The sequence below is a fragment of the Amblyomma mixtum genome, chromosome 5 (assembly GCF_055824585.1).
Source record: "Amblyomma mixtum isolate Tamu chromosome 5, ASM5582458v1, whole genome shotgun sequence".
Classification (NCBI taxonomy): Eukaryota; Metazoa; Arthropoda; class Arachnida; order Ixodida; family Ixodidae; genus Amblyomma; species Amblyomma mixtum.
Window position 1 is genome coordinate 32,651,882 of NC_143016.1, and position 26,414 is coordinate 32,678,295.

Genomic DNA, 26,414 nt, shown 5'->3' on the forward strand with positions numbered 1-26,414 from the left:
TGCGCAGCCGCGTAACGTTTGCAAAAAAGTACGGCTTTCGCTCATCCAAATGTTTACACAAGGTGCTTCAAGGCGTTTTCATAATAATCTCCGTAAGCCTTGTAAAGGCACAACTTAGACACAGTAGCTGTATGCTTAGCGCATGCGTGCCATTAACACAGGAGGAGAAAAAAAAATGAAGCAAGATGTACACTTAACCTGTACTTCCAGTGCAAGTAAAAATATATATAGCCATCAACTGAGCTCTTACAGATTTCGAAACTATAAAACGTGCCAACGATGACTGCTTTCTCGTCACGTTGCGTTGGTTGTGTTTGCATTCGTCCCAGAAGCTTGTTAGTCGTGTACGGACACGCCTGACTGCCGTTTCTGTAAAAGGTCGCAGGGGCAAGAGATATGGGCGGAGAAGAATATTAACCCGCAGGAGAGAGAGAAAGGGGGAGAGAAGGGCTGCAGTGCACATACAGAAGCAAGTAAAGGCCAGCAGCAGCTGCCAAGAGGGAGGAGTAAGCAGGCGCGCGAACAGAAGCGATTATCGAGTGAGCCGCTTATCATTCCGCTGGCGACCCCAACACCACCGCCAACGCTGGCCCCACAACGCCCTTGCCACACAGCCCGCTGCACTCGGTCACGGTACTTCCGCGCAGCGTTTACGGAGAGCTACCACCCGTGGCCGGCCCATCACCGGGACGAAGGGTTTCAGTAGCGTCGCGCGCGTTGGCTCCGTGCATGGTCTCCGTCTATGCGTCGGTTCATCGATGCCTGCGATTGGTACACAAAAAAATCGCAGGGCAAGCTACGACAGTGAGGAAGGCAAGGAATGGTTGTTGGTGCCCTGCAAGAGAATGACAGACCGAGGATCCTTTCATGTGTGGCAAGTTCTGAGACAGACCTTTGGCAGTGCTGCGGGTAACTAGCCGCGGTCGAGCTCGTAGGCAAAGCAGCAGCGCGCTGCCCTTTCCCACGTGACTCCTCGCGTATAGCGTGCATCGCGGCCAACGTCCAGTCATTGGGTTTGCGGGAACCTTCAGCCCCGGATCACCCATGCATGTTCGGCCATGCTTGTGCGTGGCGTGGTGGGGCACGGGATGGTCGTCCCTGTCTTTTATTATCATATTTTTGTGCATTCTCCCGCCCTTCTCCCTGCAGCTGCTTGCTTGTCGCCGTGAGGTCCGCCGCAATTAGGAGGAATAAATGCCCCGGGGGCCCTCCTCGCGACGCCAGGGCGTGGCGCCAAACCCCCGTTGCCCCACTAATTAATGACGCCCGCTCTCGGATCCCTGGGCGCGAGCAACGGCGCCCGGTCCGCTGCTGGACTCGCCATAACCATCCCCCCTTTCTGCCTTCCTCGTGCCATCATTGCGGTACTATACCTGCTGCCGTCCACTCCCCGTCCGCCTCGCAACACATATCGCCGCCTGGCACGCGGATGCGGGCAGCTCCGACGCGTACAACGCGACGCCCCGCGTCCTGGCTTCAGCGAAAACACTGCCTGCTCTTCTCAGGCAGCTGGCGGCAGCGCGCACTGCCCGCTTTAGAACACTGCCCTCCGCTACGAACAGTGCCGAAACTTGCCACCGCTTTCTCTTTTGCTTGGATGATTCATCGTAGCTGGAAGAAGCGTTCGAAAGGTATTACATACTTCGTGCTGATAAAGGCTGAACTCTTTCCTCAAGACACCAGTAATGGTTTTCGGAAGACGCAAACAGCGAATGCCTCATGTCGTTGGTCGTGTCTGACGACCGAGGCATGACAATTTGTTTCCTCGGGATCTCGTTGAGGCTGAAACGAGCGCTGCGCGATACGTCCCTTCTGTAAATCGCTGAGTTTGATTCTGTAAAAAAACATTAACCTCCAACGCAACGCAACCTGCAATAGTGGGGGTTGATCAATTTTTCGTTCCTTTAGCGAATGAGATAGGCTTCCGCGGAACCGCGGAATCGTGTGTTTTACGCTCACCTGCCGTGCGCCCCCCCCCCCCCCCCCCCCTCACTGACTGCAGACGTTTGGGAATATGTGCTGTACAATGAAGACAGGCTGACCTCACTGCATGCGCAGTGCTGCTGCATTCGCAAAATTTTCCTTTTTCAGCAAATTTGGGGGTCAGATTTGGAAGAAAGAGAATTTTCGTGGAGTTTCACAGATTTATAAGAACGAAATTGTCTCACTTCTTCCCAATGATGGAGTTTTGAAGCTGCTTTCGGTAACAAGGGCCTGAAATGGGTCATTTTGCGGCATGAATTATCACTGTTTCTGCGAAGTACCTATTGTAATATGCCGGGGGAGCTCCTCGAAAGTGCCACACGTGCCGTTTTACAATGCACGTAGTTCATGTCACGTTTTATGGCGGCAGCTGTACGAGGGACGTCCTGTCGACGTCCTGTGGTGTAAACGGACTCTCCGTCATGGCACGCCGTGACAGAAAGCTCCTTCCAGCGCCCGAAAACTAGACAAGACTAGATAGTTACGGACACAGAGCGGCAGGGTGCGAAGCCTCTGAAGAATGTTTCTGTGCATGGTGGTTCAGTTTAGATAGACCTGAGAACGGGTGCATTCAAACAGGCGAGAGGGAGGGGTGCGTGAGGAGGCACGTTAGGATTTTTCTACCTTCGCAATATTTCCACTTCTTAGTTGTTTTCTCTGTATTATTTCGGGGTACAAAAATTAGGACACTGCTTGCATTTGCTGCACTTTCGCTCACTATATTTTCTGGTGCTGCATGTGCAGTAGTAGTATTAGCAGCGGTTTATTACAAAATTAAAAAAAAAAACGGAAGGCAAAGATGCTCCTGCCGCCCACAGCAACGGCTATCTACTATCTTAATCACCCGAGCTGCGGCCGACGAAAATAGAGGGATAAGGAAGAAATAGATAGGAAGAAAACACAGACAGGAGAGATAGCAGGAAAGGACAATTGTGTATGTAGGCATTATTTTGTTTTCATTGCCTTTAGTCATGTACTTCTGCAGACCCTTGTCGTTTTGAAGGTTTTGTTTATTTGTTCATATAGATAATTCAGATCTTTTTTTTCTTTTCTTCTCCATACTATTACCCGCATTTCCTCTGGTTGACTTATGCGCAGGTCTCTGCTCTATTTCTGTATTTTTATTTTTGACTACCATGCTGCTAGTTTTACATTTATTTTCATCTAAGGAAGCAAATCTGTGATTTTAAAACTAATCTGGGCTTTTTAGCTTTTTTCACCGCAGTCCAGTTGCTCTTAGGCTCCCTTAATCCTTGTCGACGTCACTTTTTCAACACATCGCTCGTTCATCACAAGTATCACTCTCTCCCTCTCTTAAGCTCACACCTGTTTTTCGTCACACAACCTGCAAAGTTCACAGAACGCCTCCGTAGGCGGCTAACATACAACACCGTCGCGCTATTTGTCGCGCATCGGCTGCAAATCAGACGAGTTCTCGTCTCCTCGTTCTTGTTAACACCGTTAACACGGCACAAACGAGTCCTTGATAAGCCTATGATGTACTCGCACCATCACCGGCACGAATCAACCCGGCCGCGCCAACGTTGCTAGTTGTCGCGTTGTTTGCACCGATAAGAACCGTAATACCACAACACAGCACAAAGGGGGTGACTAGCGTGCGGAGGGTGGTTGAAGCGAACATGCTGGTAGACTCGGCCAGGGAATGCGGGCAGACATAAAAGCTGGCCGCCGCTGTACACGGGAACAAAAGGGACCCCGCTTACGCCTCATGCATAATATGCAGGACGCCCTTTCGTTTACGACCGGCCTCGCGCGCCCTTCTCATTGGCCCCCTACGACGCTGCCCGTTTGGCTCGCAGTAAATATAGCAGCTGTCTCGATCAGGCACCACTCTCGTGCAGCATCTGCTCTTGCTCGCCCAAGTCGAGCATCTGCATACGTTACGTTCTGCTTTTTAACTTCCTCTTGGCCTTTGTCGAGTTTTATCATTCGTTTTTGCTCTTTCGAGTGCCGTGCGCAGGCGCCCAGTTGACCCTTCAATAGCGGCGCAGCCTTTGCATTCGGGTCAGTACGGCATGATCTCTGCATCGTTACAGCGGTCAGCCCTGCGAGTATGCAGCGAGATCCCCCCGGGCGTTGAAAGCAATGTTGCGGCGCCCGCGGGAGTCGGTTTGGCGCTCATTAGCGATCGACATGGTGCTGATCGCGCGCGTACGGGGTGCCCGCTTATGCGTCGGTATACCGGCGTCCTGCTTAAAAATTGAGTAGAAAAATCGGCGTGCTGTTTTGTACCGCTCAGTGGCGTGCACTTCCGATCGAAAGCGGCGCGCTTTCGACCGCACCATTATGCACGTATAAATGTTTATGAATCAATGTTTATGCATGCGGACAACGATGTAATGAAGGACCTCTTTGGTCTATGAGTACTCGAGGGTGAAGGCCTCTTCAGTCGATATCGATGTCGAATGTCCAGCGTGTTAGGTATGAAGCCCACCTTGTAGGCCCTGCTTTCTATGCCGTCTCTCTATTGTTTTTCTTTTGTATTTCATTCTCTGCACATTGATCTATCGATCAGTTCTTTCTGTTGTCATTTTATTTACATGTATATTTCAGTGAAAGTAGAGCATTCTGAAAGCAGCAATGATTATAATGTGTAGGCTGAGTTTCTCAGCGAGATTGTCGAGATGGTGGGGGCAAACGTCGTCCATCGGCTATTTTTCTCTTTGTGCTTAACGAAGGCTACCAATACGGCTAGGCCTGCCTGTAGCATGTAGAAAAGTTGACAGTTAAGCTAATTAGTATATGTTTGATGAACGAAGCAACCGAAAAACTATAAAGGAACCCAAATTGAGGCAGACAACACGATACTGGGGTGACAAATGTGCTATTACTGTGTTCTTTTTTTTACCTGAGATGTATTCGACCTATAAACTAGCCTTCACTGCTCTAGAACCTGACGGATATTTGTCAAGCTGTGAAGGAGCATCTTTATCTTCAGATCCTTTTTTCACTACCTGTGTTCTCTCAGTAAAGCAAAAACTGGTTGACTGAGCAGTGCTTTAAATTGTTGAAGAGTTGCACCTCCCAGCAACACAGAGATCATACGCAGAGCACATGTCCCCAGATAAAATAAAATTATTTAGACGCAAACAAGGAGCAAAGCTTTCACCGGCCATCTATAAAAAAGAACGAATTTATTTGCAAACAGGTACAGTGATAGGGCGCTTATGCAGTCACAGTCATCCATTTTGATGTTATAGACTTCTAGATCTCTTTCTTCGTTAAGCCTATCTCTGCAGAGGATACTGATGTTTCTAAACAACAGGTGGCACACTCACTTTCGCCAGTTTCGAGGCAGGTGTGCTTCATCTTTGCAATCCAAAGAAGAAGTTTTCTCGCAGCCTGTCATTGATACAACGCCCTGTTTGGCTGATGTAAATCATTGTCGCATGTTGGGAGGGTCCTGTGTGCCGCACGTGTGGTACATTATGCGAATTAAGTTGTCATACTGCGCCGTGTACTCTCCATTCCTCGGCATCTCTCATAATACAAGCGCGCACAAGTCGCAGCCGAAATAAATTGTGGTCGCCACACGCCTGGAAGCCACTTCCTTGATGTTGTGTAACACAGTGTGCATATATGACGTGATTTAAAGTTTGTTCAATCGGCAACCTACAGGTTTAACCTGCTCCGTTTTTACTTCGTTATCTTCCGGAGCAACGATTCAGCAACCTCAATCAAAAGGTGCCCAGGAAAACCTTCCGCTTCCAAACGTTCTAATGCTTGCGAAAGTTGCTTTAGATTGCGTGGCAGGGAATTTTTTTCCACTGCAATCTTAAAATAGCTTACAGCAATCCCTCAGTTCACAAGCTTTAAGTGCGCAGACCTGTAAGACAACAATGATTTCTTAGTTTTAGGTAAAAAGCTCCAGCGGAGAGGTGTCATACCAGAATATGCACTGAAGGGTTCAGATGATTTAGTAAAAAGTTATAGCGCAAACCTAGAAAACCACAGGGAGACGGCACACATACACATGTCTCTTCCCGCTATAACTTTTTATTCATTCATTATGCACCAACTCGCCCGGAAAGAAGTTTTATTAAAGCCTGAAAACCTGCTAGAACGATCGCTGAAAAATTCAGAGGTGAAAATAAGTGAATGTGATGAAGCTTTACAAGTCCTTAATGTAAGGTCTACAAGCAGGGAGTCGCCCGGTAAAAGCTTTATTATCATCAGGAAGTCATCGTACCATAAACTTTCCACACACGTTCATCACGACGATACCCTAGAAGCAAGTAGCCGAATTTGCTATAAAAATCTCGTACAGCACTGCGGTAACACGAGCGCCAATACGAATTCCCATTTTCTGTAGAACACCGAACCTTGAAAATTAACGACAGCGGAGGATAGATATACGGATAGCAAGTCTAAAAAGGCATCAATCGACCTGCCACACGCGTTCTGGAAATCGACTGGGCCGCATTGTGCAATGACTTCACGCGCTGCTGCGAAAAAGGGTACTTTCTTGAGCTAGTCTTGACCGCTGTGTCTGTCTACTTTCTTCGTCCTGTCTTAGTCGCGCTGTGCCTTTACCTGCTGGGAAAACTTCACTAGGATGGACGCTGTAGAAGAAAAGTTCCATATCCACTGAAGAAGTCGAATTGGCTCCTGGGATGTCGTTTCTAAGCACTTCTGCTACCTCAGCCGAACTGGCAACACTGTACGGGTCCTGAGGGATGCGAGACTGTAACTGCCACTGCCGCTGTAGAAACTGACCCACTAATCTCTGCCGCGTTCCTGCGTCTGTGATGATGGCTCTTAGTGCGCAACCATCCTTGTGAGTTTACACAGAACAGAACACTGGAACGCAATTCCCTTTACATATTTTGTCACTGCGAAACGTTTTTCAGGTACCGTCTTTGTTCTATTTTATGGCCTTGAAGTCCGTGGGGCGGAAGTCCTTTGTCATGGCAGCATCCACCTTCTTTCTAAACATACTGGTAGGTAGCCCCCCTTGCTTGCCCGCATGGAGAGGAGTCAAGTCATTCTCGGCAAAGTAATCGGCTTCACTGTGTATTACGCGGTTGCTGAGCGCTGGTCGCACACTGACTGCCCTAAAGAGGGAGTCGACTTCTTCGGACTTAGAGCTCCGTTCTTCTCCCACATCACGTATGATGGCGTGAACATCGTGGTTCTTTACACGCGGTGTCAGGCTGGACTTCGGGTCTTCTATAACAGACAGTCAATGTTCTCAGGTGTGGAAGAGCCTTTTAAATACGCAACTGTGCTTCGGCTGAAGTTATTCTTTTCCTTCTTTCACAAGTCACCTAAACTGATTCCAATATAACTCAGTCGCTTGGCTTGCCAGGTGACTGTGCTCGTTGAGAAAGCTCACACCGGACCGTTCGTGACGTTCCTAGAGGCTCACCACTTGTAACCAGCCATGCAGATGCCTCGCCTGTCTCCAGAACTCCATTCTACAGATCCTGACCATCCGCTTCCAACGTCCTGACGACAGCTCCAGTACACCAAAAGAAGGTTACGAGTTCATTTATTGCGGAATTAACTTCTAGGCAGTGAAAGATAGAGAGCGAAGAACGTTTATGATCTACTCAGATTGCAGGCCTCCAGAGTGTGAAGCCCTTATTGACGTGATGCACAGTGTAGACGACTACTTTGTCGAATATTACCTCACCCTCCTCCAAGTGAACAAGAATGAGGGGCTCTAGTAGTACTTCCTGCAAGTAAGTTTGGAGAGAAGCTATGCTGCCTTGGCAAAGAACTTCATACCTACGGACCACAATACGAACAAATTGCAGCCGGCTGGTGTAAAGCTCCTGAGAGACCTGAACCTGAAAAACGTTTCGCAAAGTTACAAGAAATGCAGACGGAATCGCCTCGAAGTGTTCTTTTCTGCGTAAACACGCAGGGTGGGTTGCCCACTAAGAGCAATCATCACGGAGGCGGGAACGCGGCATAAGTTGGTGGGCCAGTTTCTACACCGGCAGTGACAGTATCTCATCCCGCAATACACATACAGCATTTCCGGCTATGCAGCGGTAGCGCAAGTGCTTAAAAAGGGTATCCCAGGAGCTTGTATGACTTTTTCAGTGCTTATCGAACTTTTGTTCTGCAGCCTTCCTCCTAAAGAACTTTTCGCAGCGCGCGTGAACTCACTGAACAATGCGGCCTAGTCGATTTCCAGAACACGTGTGTCCTGTCGATTTATGCGTTTTTAGAGCTGCTATCCGTGTATCTATGCTCCACTGTCGTTAATTTTCAAGGTTCGGTTCTGCCACGTAAGATGGGAATTTGTATTGGAGCTTGTGTTTCCCCAGCGCTGTGCGAGACTTTTCTAGCAAATTCGGCTACTTGCTTCGAGGGTTTCGTCGTGCCGAGCGTTTGCGCCGAGTTTTTACGTACGTCGGTGATTTCCTGATAATATTAAAGCCTTTACCGGGCAACTCCCTGCCTGTAGTTGTAGACTATATCTTATGTGTTTTTAAAACTTAAAAAAAAAATCGCACACTGTTCCAGGATAGACCAACATCTTCTCATTTCACTTCCTGTAGAGTCCCACAGGCTGGAGTGCTGAGCCAGACGCTCTTCAATCTTGACCTTGTCGGCCTTGTCAGTTTATTACCGCAGTTGGCGCAACTCTTAACCTATGCGGACGACATCTGCATCTGGGCATCAGGAGTTACGCGCCCACAGCTTCGAGCGAGGATTCTAAAAGCAGAAAGTATTCTTGCCTCCTACCTCTACCCGCAAGACCTGCAGAAGACCAGCTACCATTGTACCGGGTCTTAATCGCTTCAGTTAACATTCTGTGACGACGGCCATTAACGCTGGAGCACTGTAACTAAATCTAGGAAAGAACTGTTGCCTTAGGGGTAAGCGCACTGAAAGGCTGTAGAAAGAGGGATTGAATGAACTGATTTTAAGAATGAACTAGTAAGACAGTTGCCACCCTTCCATAAAAAGTACCTTAGACAAGCAATACATTGTCGCTCCGGAAGATAAGCGGAGCAACTTAGACCTATACATGGTCACAGGAATAAATTTTAAGTGGTGATCTGTGCACAGCGTTAAGGAAGTGCCTTCTAGGCATGAAGTGAACGCTTGACATGTGCCACTCGTGTGGAATGCAAGCCTCTTCTGACATGCGAAAAGGTGTACATCAGCCAAACAGGCCGGTCTATCAACAATAGGATGCGAAGACACTCTGCTTCCTTGGATTCTACTGATAGAGCGCACCTGCCTTGCCAATCCCAAAACTGGGGGTTCCACCCATTGTTTAGCAACACCAGTGTCCTCGTAAGAGATGGGAGTGAAGAAAAAAGTGAACTTTTAGAAGCCTATTGCATCAGAATTCACGGCAATCATGCAATCAGCGCTCCGTCACTCTGCCGTTTAGGAAAAGAATTTCGTTTTTTTACGTCGTTGGCGATACCTTTGCTGCTTGCTTCTGTCGAACTAGGTTTAGAGTCAATGGGTGACGTTTCCTCTGCGCGTGATCAGCTAGTCCTGCTTTGGGATGCAACTCTTCAGCAAAGCACAGTTTTCACTCCAGTTTCATGGTTTGCGCCTACCTTGTGGTTCTTTTTCTTTTTTTTTTTTCAACTGGTTCCTTCATTATATCTGCCGCATGAATAGACCTCACGCAAAGGGTACTCGGCAGATAAGCAGTTAACGATATCCGTGCAAACTTCATCCAACGAGCTTATCCGGTTTTTTTTTTTTTTTTTTTTTTTTGCTGTTCATGACTTGCCTAAAGCCTACAGTGGCGTTTTGATGTATCCCGGTGTAGATAGACAAGTGTATTCGTGGATGCAAGGCAAAAGTTTTGGCAAAGCTCCTTGTTATTGACCCATGTGGAGAAGGCGGTTAACGATCATATTCTTAACTGAACAGGAAATTCGTTTTCTCTAGCACTCGTTTCTGATATCTTGTAAACAAGAAAGAATAAGATCTGCCGAATGCCATCACCAGCAGAAGAAGGCACCACCTTGTGATGGCCAAGCTTTCTGGGAGGCTGGGCTGATGACCCATATTTGAACCAGCTACGAACAACCTTATCCTTATCTCCGTCATCTTCGATGAGGTGAGGCAAAGGATGGGGCCGAACTAATTTTGAATAATAAATACGTTTGAACAACACGATCTCTGTCAACACAGTTTCAGGATGCGTTAGCTCAGCGACTAGCTCGTGATACATGTAATCAGTGTTAGAGATTCGCAAGATTAGAATTTCGCAAGGAAGGTTAATCAGCGCTTGATCCTCAGACGCATGAACAATTTGGCGAATAATACCTGGACTGGAGACTCGAACGGAGCCAAATAAGATTAAAGCAGAACAGAATGTCTAGCGTTATTTTTCCTTTATGTGTCCATCTTTCATATCGTTTAATTGCTAGGAAGCATAGGTTCAGTTAATTTTGTTTAGATAATGACGATATCTTTATTAATAAATCCTCTGCTAACGGTTAAAAGTGTTTTCGAAGCAATAAATATGCACTCCCTCCATTAAATTCATTATTTTACCATTGACAACACGGAGGAAATCAGAAAGAAGCCAAGCATTGTAACTGCACGAAAGACAAAACTACGGGACAGAGGCCCTGGATAACTTGAGTGTAAAAACGCCTTTACTATTAAATGAAGTTTTCGTTTTCTTTTCTTTCTCCAGAAAACTTTCATTATAAAAATGAGAGGGCTGAACTTCGCACAGTGCAGCCGAACCTCCGCGCTCGGAATTAGTAAAGCTGGGTGCGGAGAGCGTTTTATGATTTGGTACTGTATCAAAACCGCTGCGACTCAACCGCCCAGCGAGGTAACACGCTCGTTAGAAAGGCAGCTAGCACCGCCATGTATTTAGACTATCGAGCTGCAGTACGGCTGACTGAAGCAACAAAATGACATGTGCTCGAGTCACAAATGCCTCTTCTTCCAATCTTCCTCATCCGTCACGGGTCCGAAGCCCGCATGCCACGGCTGCGCCTAAACAGAAGACTCGAATTTAAATGAGTTTAGAGATGCTCGTTACCTCTTATTTCGGGTCTTGATTTACACTGCGTAATTGGAAGGCTTGATTCTTAACCGATTTATTGTGGATCACAGGAATCGCGCAAATCTTTCTAATCACGTTCGTTTCTCTCGTCCATCACATTCCACTCATCGCCCTTCCTCTCTCTCTCTCTACTGCGTCTGCAGCACTCCCGATCGGACAAGAACAACGTGTTCCTGGAGAAGACCGACCTGAACACGGAGGGCATGTACGGCTGCGAGGTCTCCACCGAGGGTCCCGGTTTCAAGACTGTCAAGGGAGAGCGGGAACTGCGCATCTATGGTGAGCTCAGCTACTTGCACGGTCATGTGGCGCACCTCAATACTGGCCTTGTGTATGAGATCGCCCACCCCTTGAGCGCCGAAAATGCGATCGCGATCGCAGTATAACATCAACAAGTAGATTACGTGACATAAAAAGGAAACTAGGTACATCGTCAAAACGTATCTGCACACCTACGGAGTGCCTTAAGGTAGCGAGAAAGTAACCGGGCCCAAGAGAGCTCGGGGTGGCGGCTGAAACGCCAAGACGCGAAGCGTCAACACATTTCTTGCCCCGGCATTTGTGTTAAAGCCTGTACCCTTTACCTCTTTCCGTAGGCCCCAGAATGCCTACGCTTTTTACTAGAGCATTGCACGATAAAAGATGGAGCCACTATTGCGACCCTTTTGGGCAGCACTGATTACTTAGGAAATATATACGCACATGAAGCGAAAAAGGCGGCCTTTTATTCGATGCGATGGCTCACAAGCAAAAGAGGCATTCATTAGCTGCGGCTTTTCTCTTATAGTAAATATGCGAAATGGATAATAGTTGCCTTTTTTATTTCAAAGTAGTTCGTGCAGAGAAAAGGAAAAACATAGTAAAGGAGGGACAGGCAGAGCAATCTAAGGCTAACGATCTGTACTGTGGCGGCACCGTCATAGACGTCGTAGTGGTAAAGCGGAAAGTTGGGCAAGTTGGATAACGTTCATGATGTAAAAAATAGCGCACAGGGAACACACGGGACGGAAAGTAAACGACGCAGACAAGCGCTAACTCGCAACTGAGGTTTATTGCGTTTGTTCCCTGCAGCTTGGGTGTAGTGTACAAACTACCGTTGTCCTGCGGAGCTGTCTATGTAGGACAAACGGGGCGATGCCTCAACGTTAGGCTTGGTGAACACCGTAACTCCCTAAAAGATCATTATGGCAATCTTCCTGAGCATTGCCGGGAATGTAGCAAAAAAGAAGAGCAGAAGGGGAAAACTTGTAAACCGATTTTTTCTAGTACTGTCATACTTTTCAGACATCGAGATCAGCGTGTACGCGAGATAATGGAGGCATACCATATTAGGAAATGTCGGAATCCGTGTATCAGTGAGCCCTCTGTTAACTTGGCAGACTGTGAAATCGATTTTTTAGCCTCAGCGTTGCTTTGAATTCCTTTTTTGATAATGGTTTTTTAACTGATCTTCCACAGCGATGAGTGGCGCCTGATGCTTCAATTTCAATTTTTTCCTCTGACTTGGTCTTTCCAGGAGGGACTGTTTGTGGTTGTTTTTGTTTTATGTTTTTAAAGTGACTACCTTATATTGCGCGCGTCAGCAATAAACCTCAGTTGCGAGTTAGCGCTTGTCTGCGTCGTTTACTTTCCGTCCCGTGTGTTCCCTGTGCGCTATTTTTTACATCATGGTCGTAGTGGTAATCTTCCGTTATGTATACTAAAGGTACAGAGAGCTAGAAAAATGCTAAGAAGACACTAAACTGTGACGGGCACCAAAATAACAGCAATACACGTTCAGTTGCTATCAAAGTCGGGTATGCTCACTTAGGTTCGTCCTTATAACCATGGCTCAAAGCTCTTGCAATCATTTTAATTTAAACGCTGTTAGCCTGCTTTATTCCTCGTTCTTTACGTTCAAGTGTAGGTGCTGGAGAGTGCATCTCGGCGCAATATGCGGTTTTAACACTACCCCGCTTGTATAGTTGTCCTCTGACCAGCGCGCTTAACAGTAGCTGCCCCGTCACGCGGACACTACAGACGTTATATTAGAGTCGCACGTTCCCGGCGCTGAAGCGTCGACCCTGCCACGAGAGCCGGTGGCGACGATTTATTTCGCCACTATTATCGGAACTGGGCGGCGGACGCAAGGACGGACGGCGTGCGCGGGGAGGCACCGCAGGACGCGCCGTACGTAATCTGCCGTATAAAGCTTCCCAAGATATACGAGCACGACAGAACAGCGTCGCCCCGCCGAAACGAGCACGTTGCGCTCGCCAGCGCCACGCCCAGCGCCCACCCCGAGCGGCGCGGTTTTACACAATGACCACGTCGCGGCCTGTTTTAATATATACAGCGCAGGGAGAGCGAGAGGAGGGCCAGTGGTGGAGAGAAGAAACAAAAGCTCTTCGTCTACATGCTCCGCAGGGTCGCCTTGCTGCCTGTGCTGCTTAACCTGCTCCTTCTTTTCTGCCTTCCCCTCCTCCTCCTCTTCCCGACTCCACGTGTGCGATACCGCCAAGTTTGTGTCAATTTCGTTCATGATCTTGGGTTTATGCGCTTCCCATAGCAGAAATTTGTATCATAAGGTAAATGGCGATATTGTTGTAGAGGACAGGGTAAACTTAGAGCCACGCACAACACTGGATGAAAACATACAACTATAAGCTTGCAAATAAGGCTCGACTAAGCGACTAAAGCAACATCGGGCTATCACGATATCCCAATAACGCTAAGCGATGAAACCTCATTGCACCTGACGGTGTAAAACAGGCATTTCTTTAGCTCACTGCTGAAGAAACGATTGCGCCTTTAATACAGCCCGGACATTTGGTTTGAAGTCAAATTGGTTCCAGGGATGGTTTTCCTGGATAAAGGATATCTATGATTTTCAACGTTTGTTGCGCCAGAGGCAATGTTTCCAAGTTATTAATTTTGGTTGATTGATTGATTGATTGATTGATTGATTGATTGATTGATTGATTGATTGATTGATTGATTGATTGATTGATTGATTGATTGATTGATTGATTGATTGATTGATTGATTGATTGATTGATTGATTGATTGATTGATTGATTGATTGATTGATTGATTGATTGATTGATTGATTGATTGATTGATTGATTGATTGATTGATTGATTGATTGATTGATTGATTGATTGATTGATTGATTGATTGATTCAGTATTTATTTTTTGCTGCAAAGGCCTCCGGGAAGCGTATATCACGAGAGGTGCGCGACTGCATCAAATGAGCTCCTAAATAGTTTTGAAGCCGAAAAGAATGAAAAGGAGAACTTCAAAGTAACCGACAGGCCACTGACACCAATAAAAGCCCTTTGGGTCTAGGTCGTGCTGTGAATCGTGAAACCGCATATGACGCAAGCTGAATGTAACTTGACCAGCCACATACAAGACGAAAACCACGTACAAATTGATGGTCTCGTAAGAATATCTCGAGATGAAGCTGCGAGCACTCGAGGGGAATAATGCGATATCCACTGCGAATAAACTCTTCCACAAGGCGAAGTGGACATAAAAGAGTCTTATAGCGAGATTTCGGAAGCATCCGCCCAGCAGCCAACTGCGTTAAGTCACGAGGGAGCACTTGACCCTCACTAGCCGCCGAAATTTCCCCTGCGCCGATGTCTTCGGGAAAAAAAAGTGCAAATAGGTCATAGAAAGGGAAAGCGAGAGTGCAGACGGAAAGAGGAGGGCTAGTCGCTCGTATCTCTGAAACGGAGCTATCTTCCCACGGCTTTGTGAGCGAAGCACAGCAGAGGGAACACCGTCGAAAGACTACAAAGTTCGGGCATCCCGCATCCATTTTTAAGCAGCACCGACTGCAGACGAGGTCGCGTCTCGTCGCCCTCGGAGGGATGCAACACCTAACACAAAAGCGGGCAAGGCGAGTACGGGAGCGCCGAACGCTAAACACAATATGCGACGACAGTTAGGCAGGCGGCCGCTACAGCAGCGATGCGGGTCGGCAGCAGAGCCGAGGCTCACACGCGTCGGCTCGAGCAACACGCAAAACTCGTTTGGCTGGTTAACTCCTCCGGCGTCATCAACGTCAGCAGTCGGATTAGAAGCAAGCACCGCGGTAGGCCTTGTGTGTCTCTTCGTATGTGCGTGTGTGTCAGCGTGTGTGAAACCCGCGCCTAGCGCCGACTGTGTCGTCGCAGCCAAACTTGCGACTTTCTCCGACGCACGGTTCACGTTGGGAGAGGGGATGAAAAAAAAGACGGGGAAAGAGAGAGAGATCATGGTGCACGCAGAAGAGGAAAGGTGCGCAGACGTGGCACGCTTGCTGGCGGTGGTGGGGGACCGCGTTCCCCGCTTTGGCCCAGCCGCAAGCCCAACAACAAAGCCAGGCACACGATTCCGGAAAAGAAAGCTGCTTCGCGTTCCGTGCACCCCGAGTCTGACCCGGTCGATTAGGCCTAACTGGGGTCATTGGGTCCCAGGGTGCTCGCGGCGGGCGTGCGAAGGGCCCATGCCGCCATTATTCTTGATAAACGCTGCCAGAGCGCGCATCCGTAGAGCGAACTACTCTCGCCAGAGGGGAAGGAAGATGGGCCAGGGTTCGAGAGCGGGGAGGGGTTGGAGGTGACGATGGGGGGGGGGGGGGGGGGGGGGGTGGAGCAAAGGTGCGTCCCGCGCGGGCCGACAAAAGAGTCGCGCGTGGCCCCCACGGCGTCAACGGAAAGAAGAGAGCCCCGCGGACGTGTTACCGCGCACCGGCGCGTCTTTACGAGCGCCAGAGGCCCCGGGCTGGGTTGGCTAATCTAGCTCACTTAGCGCGTACAGAGCGCGCGCTGGGAAAGGGGGCACCCGTTCGCTCGAACGCTGTCCCGCGTGTGGCGCAGTGCGCTTGGTTTAAGCACAAAGTGCTGCTGCTTCCGCCGGAGGGGAGAAGATACAAGTGCCGTTCGTGTCTGTCACGAAGTGGCGCGCCATGTTTCTCCGCCACTCGTTGGTGGCTCTTTTAACCACCCGGAACGGTTTCTCTTTGTTTCTTCACCCCTCCTCCTCCACCACCTCCTCTCTTCTGTCCTGTTTTCCACCTGCGTCTGACAGAGCGGGCGATTGGGCCCGACGCTGCGAACAGAGCTGAGTGACCTAGTTAACTGCGTGAATGTTGTTTAACTACGCTGCAAGTAACGGTTTTTTCACCTGCACTCGTAATTTCCGGCTATGTTGACCTGGAAAAGTTACTTTCTATTACAGATATCTGCTAGAAATTAAAATGGGAGCCAGTGTTTCAATCGGTTCGCTGTTCTTTTTTCAGAAGTTATTTTGAGAATGAATAATATTCATTTTTGTGCTTTATCCTTTGAATTTTCGTTTCTCGCACTTCTGAAATGGTGTGAATGGTCAAATTTTGCACTCCGAGCCTTCTAGCACAGGTGGATCTAAACAGGTTAATCTATTAGAGTTTCTATTCTATACCCACACTGCGTTCAGTATTCAATACTCACAAAGTGGATAAACGGTACAAAACATCACTGAGAGGAAGAAATGCTCTCTGTCGTATACATCATGTCAATGTAACCATCCAGCCCCCTTTCAGAAGCCATTTTAAAAGCAGCGATGTTTTTAGCTGACACTCAAGAAGCTCAGCTCACTTAGACATTAAGTCCGAAACCCGTCGGAACGTTGTCAAGCGCCTGAGCCCGAAACGCCTGTCGCAAATCCTTCTCCCCGCAGACGAAATGATGAAGATGAATTCCACCTCAGAAGGCTCTCCACTGATCGCGATTTATGTTGAAAAAAGAAGGTTTATTTATCAACTTAGCTCCCATTCTCCTAGTGTTGAGTATCGGGTAAGAAACATGCCAGTCGACGGTATATGTGTGCTATTGAATTTTTCACCATCAACACATCTCAATGTCAGTTTGTTTATCGCGCCTGTCGCGCAGTATAACGCCATATTGGGTGCCATCGTTAAAGTTTAATCTTTCTTTCCGCCCTCTGTAAGAACTATGCTAAGGCCGCCTCCCTCCCTCCGCACGTGAAGCCTTGGGTCTTGTCACAGCCTCGTAGCGCCACAAGTGTCACATGACATACTTCTGCGCATTCAGCGATGGCATTATTGACCTGGCTAATCCTTACAGGCAAAATGGCCTGTCATGAGCTACTACTGCCTTCCTGAGTGGCCACTTGCCTGTATCACTCAATCTCCTAGCTGACGCTCAAGCGGGTCGGCATCGTATGGTCCACTCTTAATTCAGTCTTGCCACCGTGAACGCGAGCCTGATAATTTTGCAAGAGCACACCCAGCATTTGCATCCGCCCTCTCCCTTAGGCAAGGATTATCCCTGGGGTCCCAGGAGCCGTCTTAATCACACCGGCTCATTGCGAGAGGCCATGGGCGCGGACAGTTATCCCATTAAGGCCTCAGCGAAAACCCTTCCTGCCAATTCGGTGGTCCTCCGGCGTTCGAGCGTGCGCCGACACTGTCGCTGTAGGCCTCGCGGAGATGACGTGTTTCGTCGGAAACACGACACTGGGCGCTCTTCCCACCGCGGCATGGTTGCCGGTGGCCCCCTACTGGAGCCTGTTTGCACAGCGGCTTTCGGGAAGCCGCGTCTCTCGGTTGTCTCTCGGTGTGAACGGTAGGGGCGTTAGGATGCACACGCGTATCTTGTGTACCGTGGTTGTCCCTCAGGAAAGTTGTTCCCACGCAGAGAGGACGGCAGTAGTCTCATTTGCACATTTCACTTGAGTGAGTTGAGTGACCACGAAGGGTGCCGCTAGGTATGTTCGGTAGTCAGTGCAAAGCCAGGCGTCGCGATTGTTGTAGATGGCAAACGGGTTCATTGGGTTATTCACAAGACCGCAGAATTACATGGCAGTCGGGGTGTGTGTCCAGATAAGGACGGTCCGAAATTCAGGCTCAATATAGCAGTACATCACGTGCCATTCGCTCGAGTATTCTATCACCAGCAGCTAGCTTAATCTTCTTTCTTAACCGCTATTATCCCAGTGAAGCTGAAAATATTTCAAGCCGTGCGTACGCTCTCCCTTGAACGGACACGGACACAAGGAAATGAAGGATAACGAAAAAGTGCAGCGAGTCGGGAAACTACTCTCCAAACACGAATTAAATGCCTGCATGAGAGTTTAAAAGAAAGTAAGCTGTCCTATAGCGCATTCTTTTTTAGGTCATGCGTATGCTTTCCAAGCCCTGGGATAGATTTTCGTCATTAAAAATAAGGAATACTTGCCGTTGGCCGCGGAAACAAATCACCTCTTTAAAAGATGCGAAGTTCTAGCATTTACGAAGATTTTAACCGAGGTTTCAATCTTCTCTATTTGCTTAGCTCTAGTCCTCCGGTGCCGCTGTTTAAAAGACTCCTCCCATTACTACATGCGTCAAGTTACAATGCCTTGAGGAAAAATATGCCTCCGTTGCCGAGAGTAAGCGTTCTGTTTACTTAGAGACCAAAATCTACCCCCAGACCTAGGCAGCACAGCTTGTCCCTAAAAGGGAGCGCGCAAAATGACAATATGCTCCTTTTTTACCCACTTATAAGCATATTATTCCTAAGAGTGTAGTCGTGAAATTTGCCTATGCATAATCTGAACATTAGGTGATGTGGGTCAACCCACACGAAGCCCGCATGCACGTCGATATTCACCGATGCCTGCAGTTGTCTAGGTAGCGGTCCGAAACATGAGAAGCTGGCGACTTTTTATTGGGCAGAGCATGCAAGCTGCTCCTTCGAAACCACGGTCTCCTGCCGCCATCACAGTACTAAGCACAGAGCTCTGTCTCTATTAACCTGTCATTCCACAAGAGTCCCTCTTGAAGCTAATTTCCTCAGAAAAGGAAAAAAGCGCTGCAAAAAGACGTACACAAGAGAGACTGACACAGGACTTGCGCTAATGTTACAGGACTTGCGCTAATGGCACAGGACTTGCGCTAATGACACAGGACTTGCGCTAACAGGACTTCTGTCTCAAATAATGCACCATCTAGCCCAAATTGACGTTCTTCTAAACTAATTTCCTCAGGCTGGCACGACTGCCGCTAGCATCCCAGTTAAAGCAGCAAAGCCACTGTGTGCTTCATGTTTCAGCGTATATGGCACATACACATCGCTCCCCCAACCCTCTTGCGCAATGTGAGCAGGAAAAATTCATTGCACATCAGCAGTCAAAACCCGTTGTTGCTCTTACTGGCAGAAATTTAATATTTGTGCTTTTAGTGTCTTTCTCATTTCGGGCCCCCAGCCCATAAAGAGCCCTTAACTAAGCGAGTCCATCAAGCGACAAAACCTGAAAATATGGGCGAAAACGGTCTACAGGAAGAAACGTTTATGTAACGCAATATTAGTGAAAATAATTTAATTCCATCGCTCCCTTGGACCGCAGCGTGGAATATATATACGCGCCATAATTCTGAGTATGCTAAATCACACCTAATGTACCCTGAATGCAAAACTTTTAGCCAAGGTCGCGTTCCAGTGCATGTTGTTAGAAACAGGACATCAAGAAAAATTCAGATATTTGAGTATATTTTCTTACTAAAAAATAACAAACTCTTAATGAGCCTGATTCGTTTATTATGAGTATCACAACGCGACTAACTATACATCGTCACGCGCAGTCACTAAGGCCGTACAGCGCTAGAATCAATGTTCGTAAACACTCGTTTTTTTTTCGCGCACAATAACTGAATGGAATGAACTGCCCTGAATTACTAAACCTTATTGATTCCTTTGACAGGATTGCATACTGAGAGTTGCTCAGTCGTTTCTCGTTTCTTGCTAGCTGATATTAATCATTTTTTTCCTTTCTCCTATAATATTCGCTGTTTTTTTCTTTTGTCTATCCTCGCCTCTCCTGCTAGAACCCATTTTTTGGGCTGCTATATACCGTAATATAATAAATAAACAAAAAGACGAAACGGCGACACGAACGCATGAGTGTAGCGCCAGCATCACGAACATACATCGACCGGCCACGCTTGAAGCCTTGCTTCCGTTAATTTTGCGCACATCGAGCCTAATTATTCCTTGTCTGCCTCAACTCTCACGAAATGACCATTTCACTAGGACGACATGGGCCACGGCCATATTCAACAATGGTCTGCAGGAGCAGCAACTGGTGGGAGAATTGGGGAGAGTTGCGATAGAAAACGTCCGAGCGCTCTTTCCACAACCCAAAAAAGCAGGTGCTCCGAGGGTTGTGAAACGCTCCATATGTAACCTTAATGTGAGCTTAACTCACGTGTTCCTCTCACATTTTTGTCTCACCCTGTTTCTATCGCCTGGCACAGTTATGGCATCATGCAATCAAAACAACTATCCTCGACTGAAGCATCGCGATTCCTGAACTTATGGTAGAGGCTGCAAGTCAAAGTTTATCCACTTAACTCAAAAACAATGGTATCCGGGTGGAGCCAGGGTTTCACACCGGCGCGGGAAGACGCAATCGCCCTGCCCGTGATGTCATCCGCATACCGCCTCAACGCCGCAAGCACAGCGCGCGAAGCCTGGTCTTGCTTCTCGTGGAGAACGCACTCACACACGCGTACGCTCTCGCGGGGACCCGACGAGTGGTCATTGGGCCCGCACTCCTGGGAGAAGGATATCGCGCGCGCGCCAAAGTTGACCCGAGGTGGCAATGGCTGAACGGCGCGCTCCTTCGATGGCGTCCCCCAGCGCCCACAACTGCCATTAGGATAGCTCAGCTGTGTCCGCTAAGCTGTCCCCGCGCCGAAGCTGCCACACGAGCATTCTCCGCCTCGTAGTTGCGTGCAAAAGCGCTGAGGGCAAATCTGGGTTGCACCGATGAAGCGAGAACTTGGAGATACGGGGTAAGATTCAAAGGTAGAAAATGGCAGCGTCATGGCCTCACTTCCCTGAAGGCGTTTCTGTAGAGAGAAGAAACTTGGAGGACGCTTAACCTATCCTTAAGAGTACATTGTGATAACATTACAGATCCCTCACGAGAAAGTACGCCTTCTCTTCCATAGATCCGTAGAACGCGAGGAGTCCTCGTACCACTACTGGCGCAGGGGTGCGGCGGCTAAGCGATGCGCCACTGCTCCGGCAGCTGGATGTTTCAAACTCATCTACCGGTGGGGCTTGTGAGACCCAGGTTGCTCTTCCGTAGCTCCCGTACGGCTCATTTTCACATACATAGTTCTTCGACAGTCTATCTCTCGGCCAATGAGCTGATGCGCAGTGGCACGGTGGGCAGGTAGCAATTGCATTGAAGAAACAGGCTGCTTTTTCGTAACAAAGGACGGATGCCGGCTTTTCTCGGGAACGGAACCTCTTACGTGTCGCATGAATATCACAAGGAAAGGGGGACCACCTGCGCAAGTGCTCGGAGCCTACACGCTGCGTCCACTCTCGAAATTAGAATCGACACAGTCGCCGTCGTCGTGGGCAGTACGCGCCGTGATTGCAATCGATGCCGCTGTCTCCTGGTAGCTACTTTCGGGCTATATCGTGTCCTTTATTGATGACAGAGTGGTGTAGCTGTCAGATTTCATGGGGTGCATGGCGGCGATCAGATTGTAACCCTTGCAGAGCGCGCTTTTGAGATAGTAAAAAAAGGCCATTGCTGGGGACTTTATTGATTGATATTCGCAAAGGTGGCAAGCAGAGTAGCAAGTTCTGCACCCTTCAATGAAATCTTATAAGATGTCTTCACTCTGATCACTATCGCCATTACGGGGATTACCAAGGAGGCCAAAGAAGCGATGAGGTTCACTGAAATGGCTCCGTAGACGCGTAGGTGATGTCTAGAATTACTATGAAGATATTCAAGAGCGGCATGTTCTGAAACTGTCTGCTATAAAACGACCTTCATCCTGGGGTCGCTTATGGAAGAAAACACTCGAGGTTGATGCAGACTCCATTAAGGAGAGGACGGCCTAGAGACGGCCGGGTGTGAACTGGGAGCGGCACAGTGCCGCGATGGGCACCAATGGTTTTTGCAAACGATGTACGGGGCATGATAACAGAAGGATGGCGAGGTGGTGGGAGAGAACCTGGGAGAGGCGTCAGGTATGTGCTCTCAGTGTGTCAGCCGCAATTGAGGTAGTTATTGGAAGCTTCTGGGCGAAAAAAAAAATGGAAATTGAAAATTGGTTTTTGAGGAAAAGAAATGGCGCAGTAATTGTCTTACATATCGGCGGACGTTCGAACCGGGCCGTTAGAGAAGGGAGGAAGGTGGGGGTGAAAGGAAAAAGAGAGAAAGAGGTGCCGTAGTGGAGGGCCCTGGGAGAATTTTGACCCCCTGTGGATTTTTATCGTGCTCTGACATCGCACAGCACACAGGGGCCTTTGCGTTTCACCTCCATCGAAACTCAGCCGCCGAGGTCGGGGTCGAACCCGGGTACTCTGACTCAGTGGCCGAGCGGCCTAATCACTGAGCCACAGCGGCGGGTGATTAGTACACGGTTGCGGCCGTAGAGTCACCTTTCGGCAATCCTAAATACGTCCAGACAGCTTGAGGTTGAAATATTTGTTGACTTTAAATATGTGTCTTCCTGACCCTCCTAAGTATAGGGAGACAGTGCGTGGTTTTTTATTAGAAAGCTTTTATTATCGGCTTGAGTAACACGTGAGTTAGTTGATCTTGTTAGGTGGCAGTCAGTGGAGACAGGCGGCGACCTCTTGGCGTCTCGTCACGACCTGTACTTGTGTTTCCAGGTCGAAGATGAGCAGCAAGGTCCCCCACAGGTCCGGGTGCGCGAGCCTCGGAAGCGATATTGGGGGGGGATCTACCACACAGTCCGAAGAGATGTGGTGTACCCTTGCTTTGCCGCGGCACTGGCTGCACTCCGGTTTAAATGGAATTTTTCATGAATAATGAGTTCTGCAACTGGAACATTGGTCGCACTGGCGCTTCCCTCGACATTCCCCCTAGATAGGAGAAAGCGTGCACAATCGCTGTAAGCCTATTTTTTATGTACGAGGTACGGCAGCTCCACCATATCTGGGTCAATGATTACTCTAAGACAGTTATGTTTTCCTTCGTATGATATCGCTTTGCCATTTTTGCATACGGTGTAATGCGACATGCTTCTGCGTTTAAAGGCAACAAAGGAACATTTTTCCGTAGATATCTCCAGGCATTGCAGGCGGAGGTAGGTTGTGAATATTTACCGCCTTTGAAGCCTCGCTCCAAAGTGGGGACGCCTAACTCCAAATTCCCATATAGCGATCTCATCCGCATAGACTTTGATTTGGGCTGACTGTGGCAGTAAGTCAACAAGGCCGACAAGTGCAACACTGGAGAGCGCTGGGCACAGCATTCCCCTTGTGAGAACTTTACGGGCAGGGAAATGAAAGACGTTGGTCTGTCCTCAGTCCGCACAAAGAAGCCATTTATCGGATAAATAACTGAGTACCCATTATAACACGTGACCACCAAGCTCGAAACGTTTCAGAGCGTTCAATATGGCCTAGTGACGTACGTAGTCATACGCATCCTTTATATCCAGGAGCAATGGCGCAGTCAAGCGCTTAAAATGTTTTTGGCCTTGGACGGGTGACACCTAGTCGACCACGTTGTCAACAGAAGAGTGTCCATGTCGAAACCCGTGTATTAAAGACGGACGTATTTGGTAGCGCTCCAGGAACCACTCAATGCTACACTCGTAAGCGCCATCCTTTCCATTCCTTTGAGGACATAGCTAGCCGTGCGAAAGGGCGGTCTGATGTGAGGCCGAATAGTAATTTACAGGTTTTTGGAGCGGAACTCCATGACTGGACTTTCACTCCTACGGAACCGTACCCTTGCACCACGAATTATCAAAACTGTCCAAAAGCTCACGTCGAGCCTCTTTACCCAAGTTTTCAAGCGCAGAATATGCTGCACCATCCGGCCCCGGCGATGATGGTTTTTTGCAACTAGCCTGCGCGGCGTCTACGTCTTCCAAGTAGAAGAGGAGATTCACTTTCAAATCTGTAGAGCTAGGAACTTCACAGTTATTTAAGAGGCGCTTTTTACAACCCTCTCGTCATGTACTGTACATATTTTTTCTCGATCAAAGAAATGATGAACGACACCGACAAAAGCTAGGCAGCAGTTTAACTTGGTTTCCATCACCAGGAGAAGCCGTGATAGCTAAAGCCCTTGAAACCGCGCTACTACGGCCCAGGCATGATAAAAAATCTAACCAACGACCATGGGCGTCCGGAAGGGGGGGCAAGGGGGGGCGGTTGCCCCCCCTTGGAATTACGGACATTATTTATGCCCAGTAGAAAACAGCTACAAACCTACCGCCTCCCCCATCTCCAGACATCGGGTGCACCCCCCTGGAAAAAGTTCTGCGGACGCCCTTGCCAACGACAGCTACTCTTGATGACGATGGCTTCCAATCCGAGTTGGGAGTTCTGTGAAATTATTATTCTGTGAAAATATTATGCAGGCTCATGCAATTTGGTTTCATTTCACGACCATGCATGCGCTCTCAAGAAGGAGCATTGCATGCTGAGTCTTGGGGCTGCAGTTTTCAGCATTTCATTTTAATATGTTAGCATTAGTATAGTCTCTGTAAGTGGAAATGGCGAGCGCCGTCAGCCAGTAGCCAGTGGCAGGCGGCCCACCTGCCTGGAAGTAGCATGTTTTATTATAAGACGTTGCAGGATGATCTGAATCTCAGCTACCTGGTTCATTGCGGAAATATAAAACAGCCAAAGAGGGACACCACACAGGAAGGATTCACGTCACCAAGGCTGACTAACAGCCGTCGGCGAAGCCGAAGCCGAAATTGAAGTCCAAATTGTTAGTCAGCCTCGTGTCATGTCTCCTTCCTATGTACACCCTTCGACAAGGATATACACCCCAAGGGGTTTGCTTCCAAGCCTCGTACCGGGACTCTTTAGCACATTTGACAGTCCTAAGCTCTGGAGGGTGGGGACTTAAGTTCCTCCCGTATTCGTGAGATTAGTGTCCCTGAGTATGCAAGAGTTGCCACGCTGTAGTGCTCAGAAGCAGACTCTTTGGGCTGCATAGTTTTGACAAAGACTGTACGTACAATGTCCTTTTACCGCTATTCTCGGCCATATCAGGTGAGCATTATCCTGAAACCATGGCGAAGTTGACGCCAAAATTGAAGTCGAAACTTAAGCCAAAACTTTCCGGAACATTCTGAAATATTCCATACGAATGGCATCCAGCAAAAACTTTTCCATACCAAGGCCTCCAAGCATCCGAACCAACGCTGGCGCCAATATAGCCGCTCCGTTTCCCTGCGCCTCAAACCACCTTTCTATCGGCGTAGCCTCGCACGCTATTTTGTTATAATTTTTATTATAGCACTTTCCGGCGACTAAATGATCGTTGCCGCGGTATTTCATGCGTTCGTTCCGCGCATCCAAATAGTCGGTGGTAGTAGCACTGAGGCCGGAGCCATGCAATGAAGCTCAATGAGCCAAAAGATAGGAAGGCTCGTCTGTGCCACCAGCGGCAGCTTTCTCTATCGGCACACGAAAGTGAGAAGGCGGTCGATGCGAAGAAGAGCGCGGACGAGCGCTACGGCGCGTAAAGCAGCGAAAGCAGCAGGCGACGCTGAACGCGTTGCCCAGTAAAAAAATTCGACGCAGCTTGAAGTGGCGGCGTATACAGCACCAAAAGTGACGGTTGACGCCTGATGCGCTGTCCAGCTGAATGAGAAGCGGCTTACGGCGACAATTCTTCGAGCTGCGAAAGTGTTCCGAAAGACAAAGCGCGTTAACCAGCTCAAGGAACAGAAGCGGACGCAGGTGACAGAATATCCATGGCCGACACCCGACTACGGCTGCCTCCAATTATGAGCCACCCCGGAATGTGTTACGTCTTTCCTGCAGTGCGCTTCATGCTTACATCCACCTGAGGCAACGCGACAGACTGCTTTTTTTTACTATTTGTAAATCAGATGTAGTCGTGGTTTCTCTAATGAAAGTTATTACGCGACTCAACCGTAATTTGGCGCTAGGTGGTGTCATTTTAGTTTCGCATGTTCATTACACGTTTATTATTTATGGGTAGGGTTGGAGGACTTATTTTTTTCTTCGCTTTGTGATTATAATCTGAATTAAAGTGTTACTCTTTATGCTCCACGGTTTCATGTCGAAACAACACTCGTGCCTGTACACTATATTTTTCTTTCAGGTGTTAGTCGATTGGCTTATGAGGTGCGCTCACCGAAACACGCGTCGATGTCCTTTGGTATAGCATATTGTTGCGACACAGTTTTACAAAAAACTGTGTGTCGTTTTTCCCTTCACGTTTAAAATGCAGGCAGAAGTGAAAAATGCTAGGCAACAATCTTAGATTCAGGATCTGGTTGCGCGCTTACCTGTTGAAATACTACATCGACTAGCTAGCGGGAGGTCTTTTAGTAATTTTTTGCTCAAGGAACTCCATTAGGAGCACAGAAACGCGCGGTCAAGGTAGAAAATCTTGAA

At 48.4% G+C, this 26,414-nt stretch overlaps 1 protein-coding gene across 1 annotated transcript in view; it reads left to right on the forward strand.

Annotated features, from left to right (window-relative positions):
- LOC149341687 (uncharacterized) overlaps positions 1-26,414 on the forward strand; it is a 280,304-nt gene that overhangs the window by 222,765 nt on the left and 31,125 nt on the right. Inside the window, exon 3 of the mRNA XM_089542011.1 lies at positions 11,158-11,293. Within this exon, the coding sequence (XP_089398137.1) occupies positions 11,158-11,293 (136 nt within the window). The remainder of the gene's footprint in view (positions 1-11,157; positions 11,294-26,414) is intronic.